The 23,024-nt window shown below is 45.9% G+C and overlaps 1 protein-coding gene across 2 annotated transcripts in view; it reads left to right on the top strand.

The window, feature by feature from the left end:
* nrp1 (neuropilin 1) overlaps positions 1-23,024 on the top strand; it is a 265,706-nt gene that overhangs the window by 134,018 nt on the left and 108,664 nt on the right. For both annotated transcript variants that reach the window (XM_033042001.1, XM_033041992.1), the window contains exons 6-7: positions 8,138-8,293; positions 20,058-20,224. In XM_033042001.1, the coding sequence (XP_032897892.1) occupies positions 8,138-8,293; positions 20,058-20,224 (323 nt within the window). The remainder of the gene's footprint in view (positions 1-8,137; positions 8,294-20,057; positions 20,225-23,024) is intronic.

Raw genomic sequence — 23,024 nt, 5'->3', positions numbered from 1 at the left:
CAAATGTCCTTCTGGATTTTTCGTTTCAGTTTAGTTTAGAGGTGCAGCGCGGAAACAGGCCCTTCGGCCCACCGACCCCGCATCGACCAGCGATCCCCGCACACTAACACTGCCCTACACACACATTAGGGACAATTTTTACATTTACACCAAGCAAATTAACCCACAAACCTGTACGTCTTTGGGGTGTGGGAGGAAACCGAATATCTCAGAGAAAACCCATGCAGGTCACTGGGAGAACGTACAAACTCCGTACAGACAGCACCCGTAGTCGGGATCGAACCCGGGTCTCTGGCGCTGTAAGACAGTAGCTCTACCGCACCTCACTTTCTTTATACATTTGATGCGGAAAGCCTATTCCAGTTTCGCACAGTGCATACTTGGAAGTCACTTCAGGAATCTTGGACAATTCAGACTTGGCTTCCAGACAATTCAGGATGTTCATGCAGAAGCAGGCTCAGTTTATTCAGTTTAGTTTATTGTCACATGAAAAGCTTTTGTTGCATGCTAACCAGTCGGCAGAAAGACAATACATGATTACAATCGATCCATTTACAGTGTGTAGATACATGATAAGGGAATAACTTTTAGTGCAAGGTAAAGCCAGCAAAGTCCGATCGAGGATAGTCCGAGGGACATCAAAGAGGTAGATAGTAGTTCAGCACTGCTCTCTGGTTGTGGTGGGGTGATTCAGTTGCCTGATAACAGCCGGGAAGAAACTGCCCCTGAATCTGGTGGTGTGTGTTTTCACAGTTCTATATCTTTTGTCCGATGGGAGAGGGGAGAAGAGTGAGGGGCCAGGGTGCGACTCATCCTTGATTATGCTGCTGGCCTTGCCGAGGCAGCTTGAGGTATAAATGGAGTCAATGGAAGGGAGGGTGGTTTGTGTGATGGTCTGGGCTGCGTCCACAATTCGCTGCAATCTCTTGCGGTCTTGGATGGAGCTGTTCCCAAACCAAGCTGTGATTAGAGGCTCACATTGCAATGGAGCAGCTCCCAGTAACGCAGAACATTGATGGGGACCATCCTTAAGGAGATCTCCCTTGAAGCTGTACACAATTAGCATGTATAGGAAGGAACTGCAGATGCTGGTTTACATGGGAGATAGACACAAAATCCTGGAGTAACTCAGCGGGACAGGCAGCATCTCTGGATTGAAGGAATGGGTGATGTCTTGGGTCGAGAATGGGAGTAGTCAGGGGAAGGGAAGACACGGAGATAAGGAAATGTAAGGTGTGAAAATGAGACATTTGAGAAGACAAATGAGAAAATGTTTCGTTGAGATCAGGGAATAGAATAGAATGCCTTTGACTGTCATTCAAACAGCTTGGTTTGAACAAAATTGCATTTTCTACAGTCTTAACGTTACAAAAAAAAACAAGACCCACACTTAACACAATTTACACAAACATCCATCACAGTGAATCTCCAACACCTCCTCACTGTGATGGAAGGCAAAAGTCTTATCTCTTCCCTTTGTTCTTCAGAGGGGACGGAGATAAAGGAAAGTGTCGGATAGATCTTTGTTAGGTAGGAGAAGGTGTCAACGAAGCATACAGAGATCAAGTTTGGGTTAAAACGTGGTCGTAGAGCTGGAGAGCAGGAAGAATCAGTGAGAGAGGGTGTCGCAGAACTCTCGACGGAGAGAGGAGGAGAACTTCAAAGTAGTCATACCTTGGGGGGGATTTCGCAGTGGAGTATGGCTCCCCTTCAGCCCATGGATCTCAAGCTCAGCCATTTATTCAACACCGCACCGATCTCCCAGCCTGACCCTCGCCCCATCACCCAGGCCCAATTCACTCTTTGGTCTGCTCAGATTAGTTCAGTTCAGTTTAGAGACACAGCGCGGAAACAGGGCCTTCGGCCCACCGGGTCCGCAGCGACTAGTGTTCCCTGCACACTAACACTATCCTACACGCACGAGGGAAAATTGTACACATACACCAAGCCAATTACCCTACAAACCTGTCCGTCTTTGAAGTGTGGGAGGAAAACCAAAGATCTCGGAGAAAACCCACGCAGGTCACGGGGAGAATGTACAAACTCTGTGCAGACAGCGCCCGTAGTCGGGATTGAACCTGGGTCTCCGGCACCGTTAGCGCTGTAATGTAATTTCTTGATTAGTACGCGTGTCAGAGGTTATGGGGAGAAGGCAGGAGAATGGGGTGAGGAGGGAGAGATAGATCAGCCATGATTGAATGGCGGAGTTGACTTGATGGGCCAAATGGCCTAATTCTACTCCTATCACTTATGACCTTATGAACTCTACCGCTGCGCCACCGTGCGGCACTGTGCATTGATCATCGAGCACCGATAGACACCCACAGGGCAGGTCATTCTCCGCAACTGTTTAGATCCCAATTTACACCCGTGAACAGTCAAAATTAAATCCCTGTGCACCGCCACAAACTCACCATGACCCACAGAGCAGCCCCACCGCATCCCTAAATGCGAGCGTAATTAGACATTTTAAACAGTCAATGACTCTGCCAAAGCTTTGGGCAAAGGAATGTCACGTGAATGCGGTGTAAGGATATATTTAGCGATCATGTGTTGATTCTGACGCACAGAATGCTTCAAATGCACAAGTCAGACATCATGACAGCAAAGGCTGGAGGATCTTAAACAATTACCATTCCTCATAATATGTGTCAGAAGGAACTGCACATGCTGGTTTAAACCGAAGACAGCCGCAAAATGCTGGAGTAACTCAGCGGGACAGACAGCATCTCTGGAGAGAACGCATGGGGGACGTTTTGGGTCGAGAGCCTTCCTCAGAGGCATTCCTTCTCTCCAGAGATGCTGCCTGTCCTGCTGAGTTACTCCAGCATTTTGTGTCTATCTTCCATCCCTCATAGTAGTTTTGCTCTCCGTCAGTATTTCAAGACACGCCTTAAGTAAAATAAAAATTTGACCTATCCTCCCGGGTTTGCTTTGTCATTTCAAATCACGAGCAAGAAATTACCAGGGACTTTCACTCAAATTGAATGCTACTAAAGAATCTTTAATCTAAGCCTTAAAGGTGAGGGTGGGGAAGGGGGGGGGGGGGGGGGGGGGGGGGGGGGGGGGGGGGGGGGAGGGGTGCATTAGTATTCAAATTGACTGTGAAGTATTTTAATAAACTTTCAGGCAGTGCTTTTTAAGCGGAATGGGTCACGGTGGTGCAGCGGTAGAGTTGGTGCCTTATTGCCCCTGTCCCACTTAGGAAACCTGAACGGAAACCTCTGAAGACTTTGCGCCCCACCCAAGGTTTCCGTGCGGTTCCTGGAGGTTCCCGGAGGTTTTTGTCAGTCTCCCTACCTGCTTCCACTACCTGCAACCTCCGGCAACCACCTGCAACCTCCGGGAACCGCACAGAAACCTTGGGTGGGGCGCAAAGTCTCCAGGTGTTTCCGTTCAGGTTTCCTAAGTGGGACAGGGGAATTATACAGTGCTTGCAGTGCTGGAGACCCGGGTTCGATCCCGACTACGGGTGCTGTCTGTACGGAGTTTGTACGTTCTCCCTGTGACCTGCGTGGGTTTTCTCCGAGATCTGTGGTTTTCAATGAATCTTGAATCTCCAAGGCAGCTTTTCTCTTTGGAGTCTGTGCTTGGCAGCATTCTGTGTGCCGTTTGCATGTGAGAGAGCTTCTCCAGAGTCCTAGAGAGAGTTGCCCACAACATGAGTATTCATGTTGCCCTTTACAACAAGCGCCGTGCTTATATATATATCTATATATTCTTCGCGGGCCAGGTGAAATCCTTCAAAAGCTCATAAGCCTTTGAGATGATATCTTCAAAGTAGATGATACAATAGAGCAGTCGCTCCTGTGTTCCCTCTGCTTTAGTGGCAAATTATCTTATCCAGAAAAAGCACCTGCAAAAGCGTCCCTTTGCAGTGTATCTGAGAGCATTTCTCATTCCTGATGCAATGCAGGGAGAAATTTAGGAGCACCAGCTCATTTGGAGGCTTGGACCGAGTGGATGTGGAGAGGATGATTCCACTGGTGGGAGAGTCTAGGACTAGAGGTCATAGCCTCAGAGTTAAAGGATGTTCCTTAAGGAAGAAGATGAGGAGAAATTTATTTAGTCAGAGGGTGGCGAATCTGTGGAATTCTTTGCCACAGAAGGCAGTGGAGGCCAAGTTGGTGGATATTTTTAAGGCAATTGATAGATTCTTGATTAGTACAGGTGTCAGAGGTTATGGGGAGAAAGCAGGAGCATTGAATGGCAGAGTAGACTTGATGGGCCAAATGGCCTAATTCTACTCTTATCACTTATGACCTTATTTCTACTCCCCTACGATAGACACAAAAAACTGGAATATCTCCAGAGATGCTGTCTGACCCACTGAGTTACTCCAGCTTTTTGTGTCATATCTTCTGTTTCAACCAGCATCTGCAGTTCCTTCCAACACATCTACGCCCTACCTCTGATATTAATTCCACTTTGGTTTTTGCTGCCAATTTCTCTGGGTTTTGCCGTAATTCCTGTCCCTGACTGGGGGCGTGGCATGTGATTATTTTTAATCCTCTGCCAATGTATTGTTTAGTTTAGAGATAGAATGTGGAAACAGGCCCTTCAACCCACTGAGTCCGCGCCGACCAGGGATCCCCACACACTAACTCTATCCTACACACACTAGGGACAATTTACACATACACCATCCAATTTACCCACATACCTGCACGTCTTTGGAGTGTGGGAGGAAACCGAAGATCCTGGGAAAAAAACCCATGCACGTCACAGGAGAACGTGCAAACTCCGTACAGACAGCACCCGTAGTCAGGATCGAACCCGGGTCTCCGGTGCTGCAAGCGCTGTAAGGCAGCAACACTACCGCTGCGCCACCGTGCCGCCCAAGTCACGGAGAAGGCACAGCATGGAAGCATGATGTTCGGCCCATCAAATCTGTGGTGTTTCATTGGAAATTCCTCCTAATCTGTGCTTTAGAAGGAGATGTAATGTTGTCGTCCAAGAAGATTTTGAAGCTTAATTGGACGCGGTTGTGCCAATGATAATCACTGTATGACTCTGCCTCGAGCCGATATTTTTATCTGCATTTTCAATGTGTAAAGATTGTGAAGTTTTTCCTCTTTTACTAACCTTGAAGGAAAGGATAGTTATAGACAGGTTAAGTCAAATTACTGGCATATCGCTCACCAGATAATTTCAGCCTGAACACCTCCGCTCAGTCCACCTAAACCTACCTGATCTCCCGGTTGCTAAACACTTTAACTCCTCCTCCCATTCCCACACTGACCTTTCTGTCCTGGGCCTCCTCCATTGTCAGAGTGAGGCCCGGTGCAAATTGGAGGAGCAGCACCTCATATTTCACTTGGGCGGCTTTACAGAGTTGCTGCTTTACAGCGCTTGCAGCGCCGGAGACCCGGGTTCGATCCCCACTACCGGTGCTGTCTGTACGGAGTTTGTACGTTCTCCCCGTGACCGCGTGGGTTTTCTCTGAGATCTTAGGTTTCCTCCCACACTCCAAAGACGTACAGGTTTGCAGATTAAGTGGCTTGGTGTAAATGTGTAAATTGCTTCCAGTGTGTGGGTAGGATAGCGTTAATGTGCGGGGAGCGCTGGTCAGCGCGGACTCGGTGGGCCGAAGGGCCTGTTTCTCTAAACCAAACTAAACATAGGTGCTATCCTCATTTGATTTCCCAAAATGCACTAGTTGGGATTAAATTCTATCTGCCAATGCTCTGCCCAACTTTCCATTAGATCTCCCTCCTTGCTTGGACAACCTTCCTCCTGGTGTTATCCATAAGCATGCTAACCTTACCGCCTACATTCACATGCACTATCTTGCATTCAGTATTCATTTTGAAATGCTGCATGGGTACTTAAATCCTGTTACACGAGTGACTGCTAATGCACAATCTGCAATCACTCCTGGAACATGCTTTATTGACATCACGTTGGAAAGGTCTCACAGCACTGAGACATAGCTTCAGCAGTTCAGGGTGGCAGCACAATATCACCCTCTCAATGTCAACTAAGGATGAACCATGTTCATTAGTGACAGGAGCAGAATTAGGCCATTCGGCCCATCAAGTTCATGTTCATTAGTGATAGGAGCAGAATTAGGCCATTCGGCCCATCAAGTCTACTCCACCATTCAATCATGGCTGATCTATCTTTCCCTCTTAACCCCATTCTCCTGCCTTCTCCCCATAATCCCTGACACCCGTACTAATCAAGAATCTATCTATCTCTGCCGTAAAACAATCCACTGACTTGCCCTCCACAGCTTTCTTTGGCAAAGATTTCCACAAATTCACCAGCATCTGACTAAAAAAATTCCTCCTCATACCCTTCCTAAAGGAACCTCCTTTAATTCTGAGGCTATGACCGCTATTCCCAGACTCTCCCACTAGTGGAAACATCCTCTCCACATCCACTCTATCCAGGCCTTTCACTATTCCTAAATACCTAAGTCCTAAATGCTAATAAACATAAATAGCCAACCTACTTTTCTTTCTAAATCTGAACTTGCACAGAAACAATCTCCAATCCCCTCATAAGCTTTCCAAACTTTTTCCTCCAGTACCAGCCACCTGATTGCTGGAATATGACTCTCTAGTCCCTGTGCCTGGAGGTCCTATTCTCGTCTTGTCTTGCAGCTGTCTATCCCCAGCCTGACACATATTTATTAAAAATAAATAAAATCCTGACAAAGGGGCCATGATATAAAAAGTGGAACACCCCTTACATTACCTTCTTAGTTTGCTGAATTAATAGCATTCACTAACGTCAAGCACCTTAACCTTTAATTTTAATAGCTTGTATAACCACTCAAACTTCCTCAAATAGTTTTAGTTTAGTTGAGAGATACAGGCCCTTCACCCCACCGAGTCCGCGCCGTCCAGCGATCCCCGCACAGTAACAGTGCCCTACGCACGCTAGGGATAGTTTTTCATTCATATCAAGCCAATTAACCTACAAACCTGTACGTCTTTTGAGTGTGGGAGGAAACCGAATATCTCTGAGAAAACCCAAACGGTCATGGGGAGAACGTACAATCTCCGTACAGTACAGCACCCTTGGTCGGAATCGAACCAGGGTCACTGGAGCTGTAAGCGCTGCAAGGCAGCAACTCTACCGCTGCACCACGGAGCCACTCGTTATATTTGAAGCAGTTCAATTACTTATCTTGGAGGAAGAAAACAGGCTGGGCTTCCTTAGAAAGGAAATAATCAAATTTGCAACATCGGTTAATTGTTGGATGTAGGGGTAATTTCAAGTAGGAAAGAAAAGTAGCATGGGCCATATACATACAGTAATTACTGATAAACTTAGGGAGGAATTCAGGGGCAATGTGTAAGAAGGAACAGCAGATGCTGGTTTACACTCCAGCATTGTGTGTCTATCTTCGGGGAATACAGGAAAACCTTCCTTGCCTAGAGGGTGAGTAGAACTTGGTTATGATAAACAGGGACCAATTCAAGGAGATAATGATTTAATAGAAAGGAGAAGAATTGCTGATAGGGTCAAATGAACGAGTGGGAAGAGGCTGATGTGAACTATACATTGAATCACAAAAAGCCGAGTAACGCAGCAGGACAGACAGCATCTCTGGAGAGAAGGCATGGATGACGTTTCAGGTCAAGACCCTTCTTCAGACTGATGCTTCTCCAGCGATGCTGCCTGTCCCACTGAGTTACTCCAGCTTTTAGTGTCTATCTTCAATTTAAACCAACATCTGCATGTCCTTCCTACACATTGAGTCATGTTGGGCCGAGTGGCTTCCTTCTGCATTATACATTCTTGTTAGCGTTTGGTAGTAAGGTGATTTCCCCTTATAAATGTTGCGCTAAACACTCGACTGGTGAAATCTCGCAGCCTTCCTGCAGGAAAATCTCCTTGGGATAAGGTGGTATCTGCTCAGATTTCAACCGGAGTGCAGTGCTGAACTACTATCTACCTCTCGGACTATCCTTGATCGGACTTTGCAGGCTTTACCTTGCACTAAACGTTATTCCCTTATCATGTATCTGCACACTGTAAATGGCTCGATTGTAAACATGTATTGTCTTTCCGCTGACTGGTTAGCACGCAACAAAAGCTTTTCACTGTACTTCGGTACACGTGGCAATAAACTGAACTGAATTACTGAATTATTATTTTTTTTTTTTCTCTCCCTTCTTCTCAGTTGGAATTCATATCGGACGCTTCTGTGGCCAGGTCGCTCCAGACCGCATTCACCCCGTCACGGGTATCCTGTCATTAACGCTGCACACAGACACAGCGATCGCCAGGGATGGCTTCTCTGCAAACTACTCCGTTGTCCAGAAGAATTTCTCAGAGAGTGAGTATAAACCGATTGCTCGTCACCATTTGGTTTGGATGGATTTCTCCGTTCATTGCTGGACAATATCAACGACGTTGACGTACTGAGTTAGATTATATGGAGCAGCCACTACTCTGATGTTTATTGTTGATAATGTGGATTCACTCAGGTTCAACAGCATCCCTTACAGAACCAACTGAGCCAGATTTTGCCAGCAGCAAGGCAAAAGTACATCTTGCTTTCATATAATTCCCCAGTGTGCCTCATAAGTTAATAATCATCCATTAGCTATAGTTTAATTTGGTTTAGTTTAGAGATGCAGCGTGGAAACAGGCCCTTTGGTGCACCGAGTCCGCAATGACCAGCGATCCCCGCACATTAACACTATCCTACTACACCCACTGGCGACAATTTACACATACACCAAGCCAATTGACCTAGAAACCTGCACGTCTTTAGAATGTGGGAGGAAAACTGAAGATCTCGGGGGAAAACCCACGCATGTCACGGGCTGAATGTACAAACTCCGTACCCATAGTCGGGATCGAACCCGGGTCTCCGGCGCTGCAAGGCAGCAACTCTACCGCTGCGCCACCATGCCGCCCTATACCAAAGCAAACAGTAGGCGAGACAATTCTGAAGATAGTACAAGAGAATGTGGCCAGGCTAGTGGAAGGTATTTTTGTGGTGGTGATCGCGATGCAGTTTGATTTATTACGGTCATGGGAAAAGACGAAAGCAAACTAGGAATAAAGGTTCGAGGGCTAGTTTTACTGGACTGCAGCAGGTTTAGCTAAAGCAAACTGGAAACAGCTACTTGTAGATGGATCAATCTGTGTGCAATGGGAGGCTTTCAACACAGGAGCTTCAAATGGTTCAGAGCAAGCCTGTTTATACACAGAGGGTGGCAAGAATAACACATCTCGCCCTTACCCCCACCTATCATATAACAATTGCCATAGAAGGTATGTTCAAGAAGGTACTGCAGATGCTGGAAAATCGAAGGTAGACACAATTGCTGGAGAAACTCAGCGGGTGAAGGAAATAGGCTCCCTATTTCCTTTGCTCCATAGATGCTGCCTCACCCGCTGAGTTTCTCCAGCATTTTTGTCTACCTTCCATTGAAGGTATATAAGGTAACATAAAGCATATGGGTGACATTTCGGGTTGAGACCCTTCTTCAGACTTCAAAACTTGCAATCCCTTCACACATACATGTCACGGAGACATGATGTGTTTGATGATGTTGGTGATTGGGTTGGTGAAGGAAATGATCAGACTTGGAGTGGAGTGATTGGGGTGGGAACTTGATTGGGTTTAAGGCCATTGGCAACAAAGCGCATATGTAACTGGTTATTAATGAAAACCAGCATTTAAAGTAGAACGGGGATGCCTCCAGATATCCTGACACCATCTCAGACGAGGTTGGGACTTACATCAAAGCCAAAAAGCAAGCACAATGGGGAAACATTTGAGAAAGAACTGCAGATGCTGGAAAAATCGAAGGTAGACAAGAATGCTGGAGAAACTCAGCGGGTGAGGCAGCATCTATGGAGCAAAGGAATAGGTGACGTTTCGGGTCGAGACCTTACTTCAGACTTATGTGGGGGTAGGGGTGGGATGAAGAAAGGAAGAGGCGGAGACAGTGGGCTGTGGGAGAGCTGGGAAAGGGAGGGGAAGGAGAGAGAAAGCAAGGACTACCTGAAATTGGAGAAGTCAGTTTAACAACCCCCTCTCTCACTGCCCCCCCCCCCTCTCTGTGATTCCCCTTCCCTCCAACTACAACCACAAACTCTATCCTATCCCCCCTGGTCAAATCCCTACCTATGTCCAAGACACCTCACACGCTCCTCGTCTCCTCCATGACTTCCGTTTTCCAGGCCCCCACTCCCTCATCTTCACTATGGATGTCCAGTCACTCTACACCTCCATCCCCCACCAGGAGGGTCTTAAAGCCCCCCGTTTCTTCCTCGACCGAAGAACCAGCCAATCCCCATCTACCGATTCTCTCCTCCACCTAGCAGAGATGGTCCTTACCCCCAGCTATGCCTGCCTCATTGTAGGGTACATCGAAAAATCCTTGTTCGAGGTGTACCTTGGTCCTATCCCCGAACTCTACCTCCGCTACATCGACAACTGCATTGGTGCTACCTCATGCAGAACTCACTGACTTCATCCATTTCACCACTAAATTCCATCCGGCACTCAAATTCACCTGAACCATTTCCGACATCTCCCTACCGTTTCTAGACCTCACTATCTCCATCGCAGGTAACAGAGTACTGACCGAAATCTACTACCACTGACTCTCATGGCTATCTGGACTACACTTCTTCCCACCTTGCTTCCTGTAAGGACTCCCTATCTTCTACTCCCAATTCCTCCGTCTACACCGCATCTGCACCCAGGATGACGTATTCCACACAAGGGCATCGGAGATGTCCTCATTCTTTAGGGAACGGGGGTTCCCCTCTTTGACTATAGATGAGGCTCTATCAAGGGTCTCCTCTATATCCCATAGCTCCGCTCTCACTCCCCATCCCCCCACTCATAACAAGGACAAAGTCACCCTTGTCGTCACCTTCCACCCTATCAGCCGCCACATACAACAGATAATCCTCCGACATTTTCGCCACCTCCAACGGGATCCCACCACTGGCCACATCTTTCCATCTCCTCCCCTTGCGACTTTCCACAGAGACCGCTCCCTCCGTAACTCCCTAGTCAATTTGTCCCTTCCCACCCAAACCACCCCCTCCTCTGGTACTTTCCCTTGCAACCGCAGGAAATGCTCCACTTGTCGCTTTACCTCCCCCCTCGACTCCATCCAAGGACCCAAGCAGTCTTTCCAGGTGAGGTAGAGGTTCACCTGCACCTCCTCCAACCTCATCTATTGCATCCACTGTTCCAGGTGTCAACTGCTTTACATCGGTGAGACCAAGCTCAGGCTTGGCGATCGTTTCGCCCAACACCTCCGCTCAGTTCGCATTAACCAACCTGATCTCCCGGTGGCTCAGCACTTCAACTCCCCCTCCCATTCCGAATCCGAACTTTCTGTCCTGGGCCTCCTCCATGGCCATAGTGAGTCCCATCATAAATTGGAGGAGCAGCACCTGATATTTTGTTTGGGCAGTTTACACCCCAGCGGTATGAACATTGACTTCTCCAATTTCAGGTAGTCCTTGCTTTCTCCCTCCTTCCCCTCCCCTTCCCAGCTCTCCCACAGCCAACTGTCTCCGCCTCTTCCTTTCTTCTTCATGCCCCCCCTACCCCCACATGTCTGAAGAAGGGTCTCGACCCGAAACGTCACCTATTCCTTCGATCCATAGATGCTGCCTCACCCGCTGAGTTTCTCCAGCATTTTTGTCTACCTTCACATTGAGGAAACATGTGAGTGTGAAGTAACCAGTCAGCGGAAAGACTATACATGATTACAATCGCGCCATTCACAGTGTATAGATACATGATAAGGGAGTAACATTTAGTGCCAGATAAAGCCAGCAAAGTCCGATCAAAGATAGTCCGAGGGTCACCAATGAGGTGGATAGTAGTTCAGCACTGCTCTCTGGTTGCAGTAAGATGGTTCAGTTGCCTAATAACAGCTGGGGGAAACCTTGCCCCTGAGTCTGGAGTTGTGCGTTTTCACACTTCTGTACCTTTTGCCTGATTGGAGAGGGGAGATGAGGGATTGGCCAGGGTGCGACATTATGCAGCTGACCTTGCCGAGGCAGCGTGAGGCACAAATGGAAGGGAGGTTAGTTTGTGTGATGGTCTGGGCTGCGTCCACAATCCGCTGCAATTCCTTACGTTCTTGGATGGAGCTGTTCCCAAACCAAGCTGTGATGCATCCCGATAAAATGCTTTCCACTATCACAGTCTTAATACTGTTCTCTCCCTGACTGAATCCTTTTTTACTACCAATCATTCATTCTGACACCAACATCCTTTCCGTGACTGAATCCTCTACAGGGAATATTGATCATTCATATCCAGAGCCTCTACAATCCTCTCCCATGCTCTTAGTGATAAGGTGAAATGCATTACATCTGCACCTGGTAATTTAAGGTGCAGGAAGGAACTGCAGATGCCGCTTTACATTGAAGACAGACACAAAATGCTGGAGTAACTCAATGGGACAGGCAGCATCTCTTGGGGAGAAGAAATGGGTGACGTTTTGGGTCGAGACCCTTCTTCTGACTGAAAGTCCGGGGAAAGGGAAACGAGAGATATCGATGGTGATGTAGAGAGATAGAGAAACAAATGAATGAAACGTCCCCATTCATTCTCTCCAGAGATGCTGCCTGTCCCGCTGAGTTACTCCAGCATTTTGGGTCTATCTTGGATGTGAGGTCTAATCAGGTACAATATTAAACACAGCTGGGCTGCTGCCCTGAATAGTCAAATATCCCAACCTGCAATTATGGAGCTGGAAAGAAGCTGAGAAAATGGAAGAAAAAAGAAAGATAGAATAAATTAAATGATAAATTCCATTATATCAAACATATCATGTCTCTGTGACAATGTATGTGTGAAGGGATTGCAAGTATGTTTTTTAAACTGTGTTTGGTGAGCATTTGTCGGCACTGGGCCTATATTCGTTGGAGTTTAGAAGAATGAGGGAGGACCTCATTGAGACGTACAGAATAGTGAAAGGCTTGGATAGAGTGGATGTGGGGAGGATGTTTCCACTAGTGGGAGAGTCTAGGACCAGTGCTCATAGCCTCAGAACTAAGGGACTGATTCCTGGGATGGCAGGACTTTCATATGAAGAAAGACTGGATAGACTCTGCTTGTACTCGCTAGAATTTAGAAGATTGAGGGGGGATCTTATAGAAACGTACAAAATTCTTAAGGGGTTGGACATGCTAGATGCAGGAAGATTGTTCCCGATGTTGGGGAAGACCAGAATAAGAGGTCACAGTTTAAGGATAAGAGGGAAGTCTTTTAGGACCGAGATTAGACTTTTTTTTTTCACACAGAGAGTGGTGAATCTGTGGAATTCTCTGCCACAGAAAGTAGTTGAGTCCAGTTCATTGGCTATATTTAAGAGGGAGTTAGATGTGGCCCTTGTGGCTTGAGGGATCAGGGGATATGGAGAGAAGGCTGGTACAGGATACTGAGTTGGATGATCAGCCATGATCATATTGAATGGCAGTGCAGGCTCGAAGGGCCGAATGGCCTACTCCTGCACCTATTTTCTATGTTTCTATGTGATGAGGAGGAATTTCATCAGTCAGAGGGTGGTGAATCTGTGGGATTCTTTGCCACAGGAGGCTGTGGAGGCCAAGTCAGTGGATAAACTTAAGGCTGAGTTAGATAGATTCTTGATGAGTACGGGTGTCAAGTTTATGGGGCGAAGACGGGACCTCATGGAAATGTAGGTGAATGGGGTTAGGAGGGAGAGATAGATCAGCCATGATTAAATGGCGGAGTAGACAAATTCTACTATCACTTGTGACCTAGTGATCTTATGACGGGTGGCGCCTTCAGCGATGGCAGCCTTGCCAATGGTCTGTCTGTCTTTTCGTTTGTTTGTGTTAATGTTCTCTGGTTTGTGAATGTTGTATTGTGGGGAAGGGGGCCACACATTGATGTGGACATCCCATGACATTTTCCTCGTGATAAGCAGCAGATACCCCACGATGGGCCTAAGGGCCAACTTTTTCTAACGCACGTTGTGCATTGTTTAAGTGCCACTGATAAAGCGCGACCCCCTCGTTTGACATCACATCTCACCACATCCAAGAGAGGTAGGCATAAGAGAGGAAAAGCAACAAATTAATTTTCAAAGGAAGTATCCAGTCTCTGTTAGAAAGCAGGGCAATTAATTAGCAGGAAGCAAGCTTTCACTACGACAGAATGTGATGAATGGGTAGTTATTCTGCTATCGGTGATGCGCATTGAGAGTCAGAGAGATGGTGGTTTTTCTTTTGTTTCCTGAAATGGAATCTTTTTTTCACATCCGTCCGAACAAACCTTGCCTCATCTGAAAGAAGCCACCTTGAGCGATGTTGCACTGTGTTGCACCTGGGGATATTTTGCCTTTATATTAGTGCTTCACGTGCGAGTCATTATTGATTTTTAATGGAAGGGTTTAATATGAACCACAGCTCATATGAACATTAGCGTAGGTGTCATTTGTCCTCCATTTGGCTTGATGCAATCTATCTTGTCTCCTAGGCAGCATTGACAAAAAGTCTCAGTGCAAGCTAGATACAGTAGGAGTGAGATTCAAAGAGAAATGTTTTTGGCAGAACTGCTGAAGTCGTAGATTCTGACAGCATTAATTATGACCTTTATTGAACAAAAATGACAGTGAAAGCCAGCAAGAACTGCTTCTCGTCTGACCGCCAGTGATTTAAAGATTCGCTTCGAGGTGACAGAAATGGCGCAAATTGTATCAACAGTCATTTCTGATGTCCAAACGTCTGACATGCCAGCTTGTTGATATTATATATAGTTGGGCTTGACAGCTTAAGTATGTACCTGAGGCTGTGTGGTTCTCAATACCGTTCGAAAGTTTATATTACAAAACCACGTGGAGGATTTTATTATCCCTTATTTGTTCGCGTTTGATATTGTTGGTGGGTCGGAACAAAGAGTAGGCGTAGGAAGGAACTGCAGATGCTGGTTTACAGCGAAGATAGACACACAAAATGCTGGAGCAACTCAGCGAGATAGGCAGCATCTCTGATTCTTCAGTCTGATTCATCTAATTATTCAATCTGAAGAAGGGGCCTCGACCCGAAATGTCACCCATTCATTCCTTCTATCCAAAGATGCCGAAGAAGGGTCTCGACCTGAAACGCTACCCATTCCTTCTCTCCAGAGATGTTGCCTGTCCCGCTGAGTTACGCCAGCATTTTGTGACGTCTTCAGAACAAAGAGTATTACTGGCCACTCTTCCAATTGTGGTGACTGTGACTGCCATATGTTTCTGGCCTTTTTTATCATCCAACATGAAAATCAGTAATGGGGAAGGGTGGTTGGAAAGAATATTTGACCATTGTTAATAACGAATCATTCTGTGGAATTATAATTGAACACAGAACAGCACTGTTCAAGACCAGTCATTTCAGCCCACAATGTCTATGCCGACAAGATACCACAGAATGCTGTGGAGGCCAAGTCAATTGATATTTTTAAGGCAGAGATAATAATAATAATAATAATAATAATAATAATAATAATAATGGATGGGATTTATATAGCGCCTTTCTAATACTCAAGGCGCTTTACATCGCATTATTCATTCACTCCTCAGTCACACTCAGTGGTGGTAAGCTACTTCTGTAGCCACAGCTGCCCTGGGGCAGACTGACGGAAGCGTGGCTGCCAATCTGCGCCTACGGCCCCTCCGACCACCACCAATCACTCAGACACATTCACACACAGGCAAAGGTGGGTGAAGTGTCTTGCCCAAGGACACAACGACAGTATGCACTCCAAGCGGGATTCGAACCGGCTACCTTCCGGTTGCCAGCCGAACACTTAGCCCATTGTGCCATCTGCCGTCCCAAAGATAAACTCTCGATTAGTACGGGTGTCAGGGGTTATAGGGAGGAGGCAGGAGAATGGGGTTCGGAGGGAGAGGCAAATCAGCACGATTGAATGGCGGAGTAGACTTGATGGGCCGAATGGCCTAATTCTGCTCATATCACTTATGAATTTATGAATTTATGAAATTAAACTCATCTCCTCTGCCTGCACCGTTAACATTTAAAAGACTGGAAGATGAAACCTTTGCCTTACTGATGGCAACCTGGAGGAGATGGTTTACCTTTTAAAGCCTTTTCTGAGGAGATGCTATCAGTTGCAAAGATAAACTCAGAAATGCCGAAAATCTCTGTGAACAAAGATGGATATGCGATTTGCACAAAGGAAAGAACACTTCTTTTCATACAACTCTTTAGACATTCACCAGCCCTGTTAAATACATTGTGGACCTTGAGATAGAATGATTTGGAGTGATTCTCCAGGGGACACGTTGACTGATCGCACCTGGGTCGATGGTAGCTGTTGAATTATTGATGCATAAAAGTTTTTTCAGATGGAGCCAGTTCAGTCTATTGTATGTGAAGCTTAAGAAGATATGCCCAGCAACTGTCAATTTCTGTCAGTGTTCTTGCGTCAATACTTATATCTCTTATTTTGTTTTATTTGGTGAAAGGTTTCAGACTATACCTTTATTTCCGGCAATAAGTTGAGTAGGCTGGGTCTCTATTCCTTGGAGTGCAGGATGAGGGGCAGTGTTTCCACTTTGAAGGAAATTACCCGAAATTCGGGAAACTCTGGTTGTCCTCGGGTAATTTTCGGGAAAGGAAATAATTTCGGGAAATTTCCTGTCCCGGTAATTTCCTCCCCCAACTGCGCGCACGCGGATACCGGGCCCACTGCGCATGCGTGGGGAGACACGAAGGGGCCCTATCAGGGCCGCGGGATGATTTGCGGAAAAGTATGTACGTGTATATTTACGACCATCCGCGCCTGTCAGCCGCATCACAATTGAAAATGGCGCCGGTGACGCGGTAGGGACACCGTCTCCCACGCATGCGCAGTGGGCCCGGTATCCGTGCGTGCGCAGTTGGGGCACCAGTCGCACATGCTCAGTTGGGGAAAGCTTACCGGGTCTGGAAATACCGTCAAATTCCAAGTAATTTGGAATTCTATATCAGGCATTTTTTTTTTTTGACGTGTGAAAGCACTGATGAGGGGTGATCCTATAGAGATGCATACAATCATGAGAGGAATAGATCGGGTAGATGCACAGAGTCTCTTGCCCAGAGTACGGGAATCGAGGACCAGAGGACATAGGTTTAAGATGAAGGGGAAAAGATTGAATAGGAATCTGAGCGGTAACTTTTTCACACAAAGGGTGGTGAATGTATGGAACAAGTGTAAATGGGTGTAAACTAGTGTAGCTGGGACATGTGTGTGCAAGTCGGGCGAATAAAGATGATCGCACACTGCAGCAGCTTAACAGGCCTGACCCACTTGGGCGGCATTTGCGCGTCACACAGGTGGCGCGCGAAGATTTTGTGAATACCAAAATCCTGAGGCAGTGACCACACGTCACCGTCTACGCCATCACGTGCGCGTCGTGCATCGTGACGCGTAAATTATGTCGCGTAAATGACGCGCAAATGACACTCAAGTGGGACAGGCCCTTTAGTTTTGTTGAGGTGGTGGCAAGTCATCATCGCTTTATATATTCTCCCCAATTTTTTGCTTCAGTGACCTTCATTTTGTAACTTTGTTTCCGTTTGACAAAGGGAAGATTTTGAATGCCGAACTATGAAATCACCTGGAATTTGGAAAGTGAAGGTTGCCGATATGGATTTTTAATAATACCAGTTGTGCTTGGTTAGCACCATGAGGGATGTTTTAGAGTTGTGGCAGGCAGAGCGGGAGGGTGAAACAGGCGGCATAGTTTAGAAGGAGATTTTTAGAAAGGATTAAGGGGTAGTAGAATGGGCAATTCTAAAAATTGATTGCAAAAAGATAGGAAAAAGCAGCTGTTCTCCTAGGAGAGTAGAGAAATGTCTTTATTCAGAATCAGAATGGATGGATATGTCATGAGAAGGGATGTGCAGGAAATGAAGTTTCTGTGTAGGAAGGAACTGCAGATGCTGGTTTAAACCGAAGGACCTGTTTCCACACTGTATCACGATATGACTATCTAATAATAATAATAATAATAATAATAATAAATACTTTATTGATCCCCTCAGGGAAATTCAGATGTCCAGAAGCCCCCAACCAACAAACCCACAGATTCAAAATGAACGCAGACAGAAAATACATAGAATACAATGTGGACACTACCTGAGAGCAATAAATACTTAATTGAGACCAATAATTAAAATTAAAAATTAAAAATCGCAAAATGCATCCCCCTACAGCCTAGCGGTCCGAATTATAAAATCTAATGGCTGCAGGGGTGAAGGATCTCCTGAACCGCTCCATTCTACAGGGCAGGGAGAGGAGCCGGTTGTTGTTCCGAGTGTTCTTTTGACTCTCCAGAATTATATGGAGGGGATGCCCGGGGTTTTTCAGGATGACCTGCACCTTGTGCCTCATACGCCTCTCAAGCACATCCATCCCAGAGTCTACTCTCCCCTCCAGCACTGAGCTAGCTACAGTATGACTAAGTTCCAGACCTACAAAACTCTTTCAACAGAAAATAAAACTCAATGCCCCTCCAGTCTGTCAACTGTTGATTTTAAAATCTACGATCCTCTATTTACTCAACTCTCTGCTACAGTGGATACATTCGTCCAATTCGTTGCATATGTCCCATAATTAAATTTCTCATTTCACATTCGATAGGAATTCCCTCTGAATTATTCCCGTTCTATTGGCATTGCATTATTGGAAGAACAATTCCACAAGTTACCAATGTGCTCCCAGTGAAAGAATCCCAGCAGAGAGAGAGAGAGAGAACAGCTCAGAAAGAAGGTTCACGACCCATAACGTCACCCATTCCTTCCATCCAGAGATGCTGCCTGTCCCGCTCAGTTATACCAGCATTTTGTGTCTATCCCAGGAGTTATATTGGCCATTAACACAGCCAGATATTAACACATTGGACAACAGCTAATACCAACAGAACTACATTCAGGATAGAGGAGGAACAAACTGTGGAGGGAGAGAGAGAATGAGGGTTAAAATGATAATTGAATTCAAATCGTACTTCATTGAATTGAATTGAATTGAATTGAATTGAGTACTTTATTATCACATGTGACAAGTCGCAGTGAGACTCTTTGCTTGCCATACCCAAGGTATGCGAATAGTCGCTGACAAAGGGCGCTTACAAAGTTCCAAATTCCCCCCCCATCCCGTGCCAGTTCCCCCTTTGTTCTTCCCCCCTCCCCCTCCCTCACGGTGGTCCCCCCCACGCCGGGATCTCCTCTGTTCCTTCCCCCGGCTGCAGCGCCCTCACTCCCACTTGCCCGTCCTCGTCCGTCGCTCAACGCCAGCATCGACCGCCATGCTGAACTCACCGCTAACGCTGCCGGGTCCTCTCTGTGGCGCCGACCCAGGCCCCAGCCACGGGCTCCGTCAACCCAGGCGCCGATGGCCGCGGGCTCCGTCGAGCCACGAGGCTCCGGCCCGCGAGACTCTGGCCTCGGCTTCTCAGCGGAAGGCAGAATTTTTTGGGGGGCAAATTTGAACATTATAAAACAAAAACATTCCCTTTCAGAGGGACAATCGAGGAGAGCATCTTCATCCTCGATCAGTCACAGTAATGAGAAGAGCTCATATTTGTGTATTGTGTGATCATTGGCGTCTCCCTACCCTCGGTACAAGAACTGTTCCAGAGCCGCTGTCTGAAAAAAGCTCTGAGAATAGCTAAAGACACCTGGATCTCCTGCCATCAGGCAAGAGATACCGTAGCATCAAAGCCCGGACTACCAGACTGCTAAACAGCTTCCTGCCACAGGCTGTGAGGCTGCTAAACAGTCACTCCGTCTGATTCTGCGGCTTTGCACTGACATTTTAATAACTCAGGCACTGGCCGCTCAAATCAGCTGCCCTGGACATTTTAATGACTGTTTTCACTGTATTTTAATGTTGCTGTTTTACCTGCTTTTAACTATTTATACTGTTTCATCAGGGACTGGATTGTTTTTACTGTTATTATGTGTGAAATGTTTTAAGCCTCATGTGCGATGCTCCGGTATTCCCTGGGAAACGTCTACTCATTTTGCACTGTACAACTGTTGCTTTGCAAGATGACAATAAAGGTTGATTGATTGATTGTTCTTTTTATGTCCAGATATTCAATGCAACGAATCGCTCGGCTTGGAATCAGGCAAGATTCACGCTGATCAAATTTTGAGCTCGAGCAATTACAATTTATACTGGTCGTCGGAAAGATCAAGACTGAATTACCCGGAAAACGCCTGGACACCGTCACAAGACACCAACAAAGAATGGATACAGGTAAACACAGCCACAACTTTTTCTCGCTTAACACTGAATGTCATTAATAAACTAAGGTCATTTTTTTTCCTGCTGCCATCTGAGATGCGTGCAACGGATGAGAATTTCCAGCTTTGAACTGGCAAAGGCAAATGTCCCCAATCCAAGCATCAAACAGGATTTCCGAGCATGCAACCTTCTACAATCAGTCACATAACTGAGATTGATGGAAAATGCCATGAAAAGCATCAGTTCCATGACTTTGCTGCTCGCTTTCACCAGCATCATTTCTCTCTGACATGCTGAGAAATGTTAATTGTAGGGATGGGTAACTCAGACATTTCCTCCAACTCTGCCCCACGAGTTCGATTTGTTTTTAAACTCAGGAGAGCTCTTGGGTAAACTCGCATCGTGGGACAGGCCCTTTACTGGGTACCCTGGCGATGTCACACATCCTTGCTATTCAAACATCACCTACTTCAAAGCAGGGCCGAATGGCCTACTCCTGCACCCATTGACTATTGTCTAGGACGAACAATGTTCCAGTAGCTCATCTCAAACATTAGCCACGGCCGTGACACACAGCCATGGAGGCCCCTGAAGGTCCGTATAAACGCTCCCAACATCATTTTCATAGAAACATAGAAAATAGGTGCAGGAGTAATTCGTCTGGCCCTTCGAGCCAGCACCGCCATTCAATATGATCATGGCTGATCATCCAAAATCAGTACCCCGTTCTTGCTTTCTCCCTATATCCCTTGTCTGGGGTATTATTATTATCAATTAATTAATTATTAAATATGGAAGAAGGGTTTAGGGAGAAGGGGTGAGATTAAATAAGTTATTCTTCTTCTCACTCCTTTTCGAGCTTGTAAAGAAAAAGTGTTGGACATTTAAAATTTGCTTTATGCTTTTCATTGCTTTGCAAATATTGTCTGGAATGTCCAATTGTTTGACTATTTCGATTTTGTTGTTGTTATTTATTCCTATTTATGTCTTTACTTGTTCGGAATAAATAAACAAAATCAAAATCAAATCAAATTCTGTTAGCACTAAGAGCTAAATCTAACTCTTTGTTGAAAACATCCAGTGAATTGGCTTCCACTGCCTTCTGTGGCAGAGAATTTCACAGATTCATATGGCCCTGAGTTTCCTAGAAGATTGACCAGTCAACCAAGAGAGAAGGCCCTGAAAATCATTCTCAAAAATCTTTGAGCATTGTTATTGATTTTAAAAAAAAGGTGGCAGCACATAATTGTCACATCACTGTTTGTGGCCTCGTGTCTGGAATAAACATTTTTTTTAAATTCATAATTGGGGCTGGAACAATCGATTTTAAATGTATTAATAATTTTCACAAGATGCGGACGGAACTGCATCCTCTGTTACCTCCTGAATTCACCCTCACTTCAAGAGATAGACGCACAAAGAGCTGGAGTAACTCAGAGGGTCAGGCAGCATCTCTGGAGAGATAGGTGATGTTTCGAGTCGAGGCCCTCCTTCAGGCTGGAGTTCATGAGAACTGCTTCTACTTATTTCCACAGTCTGAAGAAGGGTCTCAACCCGAAACGTCACGTACTCCTTCTCTCCAGAGATGCTGCCTGACTCGCTGAGTTACTCTTGCTCTTTGTGTCTCTCATTTCCACAGAGATGGTGACAGAGATGTGTCCCCTCAGTTCAAGCTGCTTTCTTGGTTCTTGGTTTCTTGGTCCTCCAAAATATCCCAAATGGAATTTAAACTGGAGGTGGTGAAGGGAGGGCTTAAGCCAGAAAGGGTTATTGGAAAGAAAGAGCTACTTTAAATTTAGTTGCATCTGGTTGGGTAACTATAGTTGGGTGGAGATTATTCCATGCTTTAATTGTGCGGGGGAAGAACGAATTGCTGTACACATCTGTCTTTGTAGCTGGGATCACAAATTGGATCGAATGCCCTCGTCTGCTCCTAATTGGTTTGGGTTTGGTGTAGGTCTTGTAGTCTACATCGAGCTGACCATTTAACATTTTGTAAAAACAGGTCAAACGGTGAGCTTCACGTCTGTCTTGGAGAGGGTTCCACCCCAGAGAATTCACACTCGCTTCTCTCTCATAGGTGTTAGTAATAAATCGAGCTACCTGTCTTTGGACACGTTCGATTGAAGAAATGTTCGATGTTTCCTCAGTTCAAGAGCAATGGCTGATCCTGGGATTTAGACTGGTCGGAATATACCCATTGGGGCGGCGGCTTGCCCTTTAATTCATTTTGCAGCAGCTATTTGCAGTCATAAATTCCACAATTATAAAGTGTGCACAGACATGTCTTTTTCTAATTGTAAAAGGAGTCAACTAAATTTTCAGGGTAAAATAAATGTATATCCGTCTCAAAGAACAAAGAAGGACCATACTTCTTGTATCATAGCAGGTCTAATCCCCATAACCAATCAGTTGTCAGGGTAAGAGATCCCGCATCTGTTTTTAGTCAAAGGTCTAATTCTGCTCCAAATGTTGACTTAATAATTTAAAGATCCATTATTATTAATCTTATAGCAGAGGCCCAAGGATGGCTAGACATGGAATACATCACTGGGTTATTTGGTATTGATTCTGATGTAAAGCCTTTCTGGACGTGCCGGAGAATTAGCATTCTTTGTCGTCAGCTGCTTATGATGCAACTTGTAAAGCGTACTCATTCATTTGTTGAGAGGCACAACATGCTGGAGTAACTCAGCAGCACAGGCCAGAAGGAATGGGTGACGTTTAAACCGTCATCTGCAGGGTGGTGAATCTGTGGAATTCTTCACCACAGGAGGCTGTAGAGGCCAAGTCAGTGGATATTTTTTAAGGA

Source organism: Amblyraja radiata, chromosome 2 (genome assembly GCF_010909765.2).
Source record: "Amblyraja radiata isolate CabotCenter1 chromosome 2, sAmbRad1.1.pri, whole genome shotgun sequence".
Taxonomy (NCBI): Eukaryota; Metazoa; Chordata; class Chondrichthyes; order Rajiformes; family Rajidae; genus Amblyraja; species Amblyraja radiata.
The sequence above is the reverse complement of the archived record's forward strand: the minus strand, read 5'-3'. Positions and strand labels throughout refer to the sequence as shown.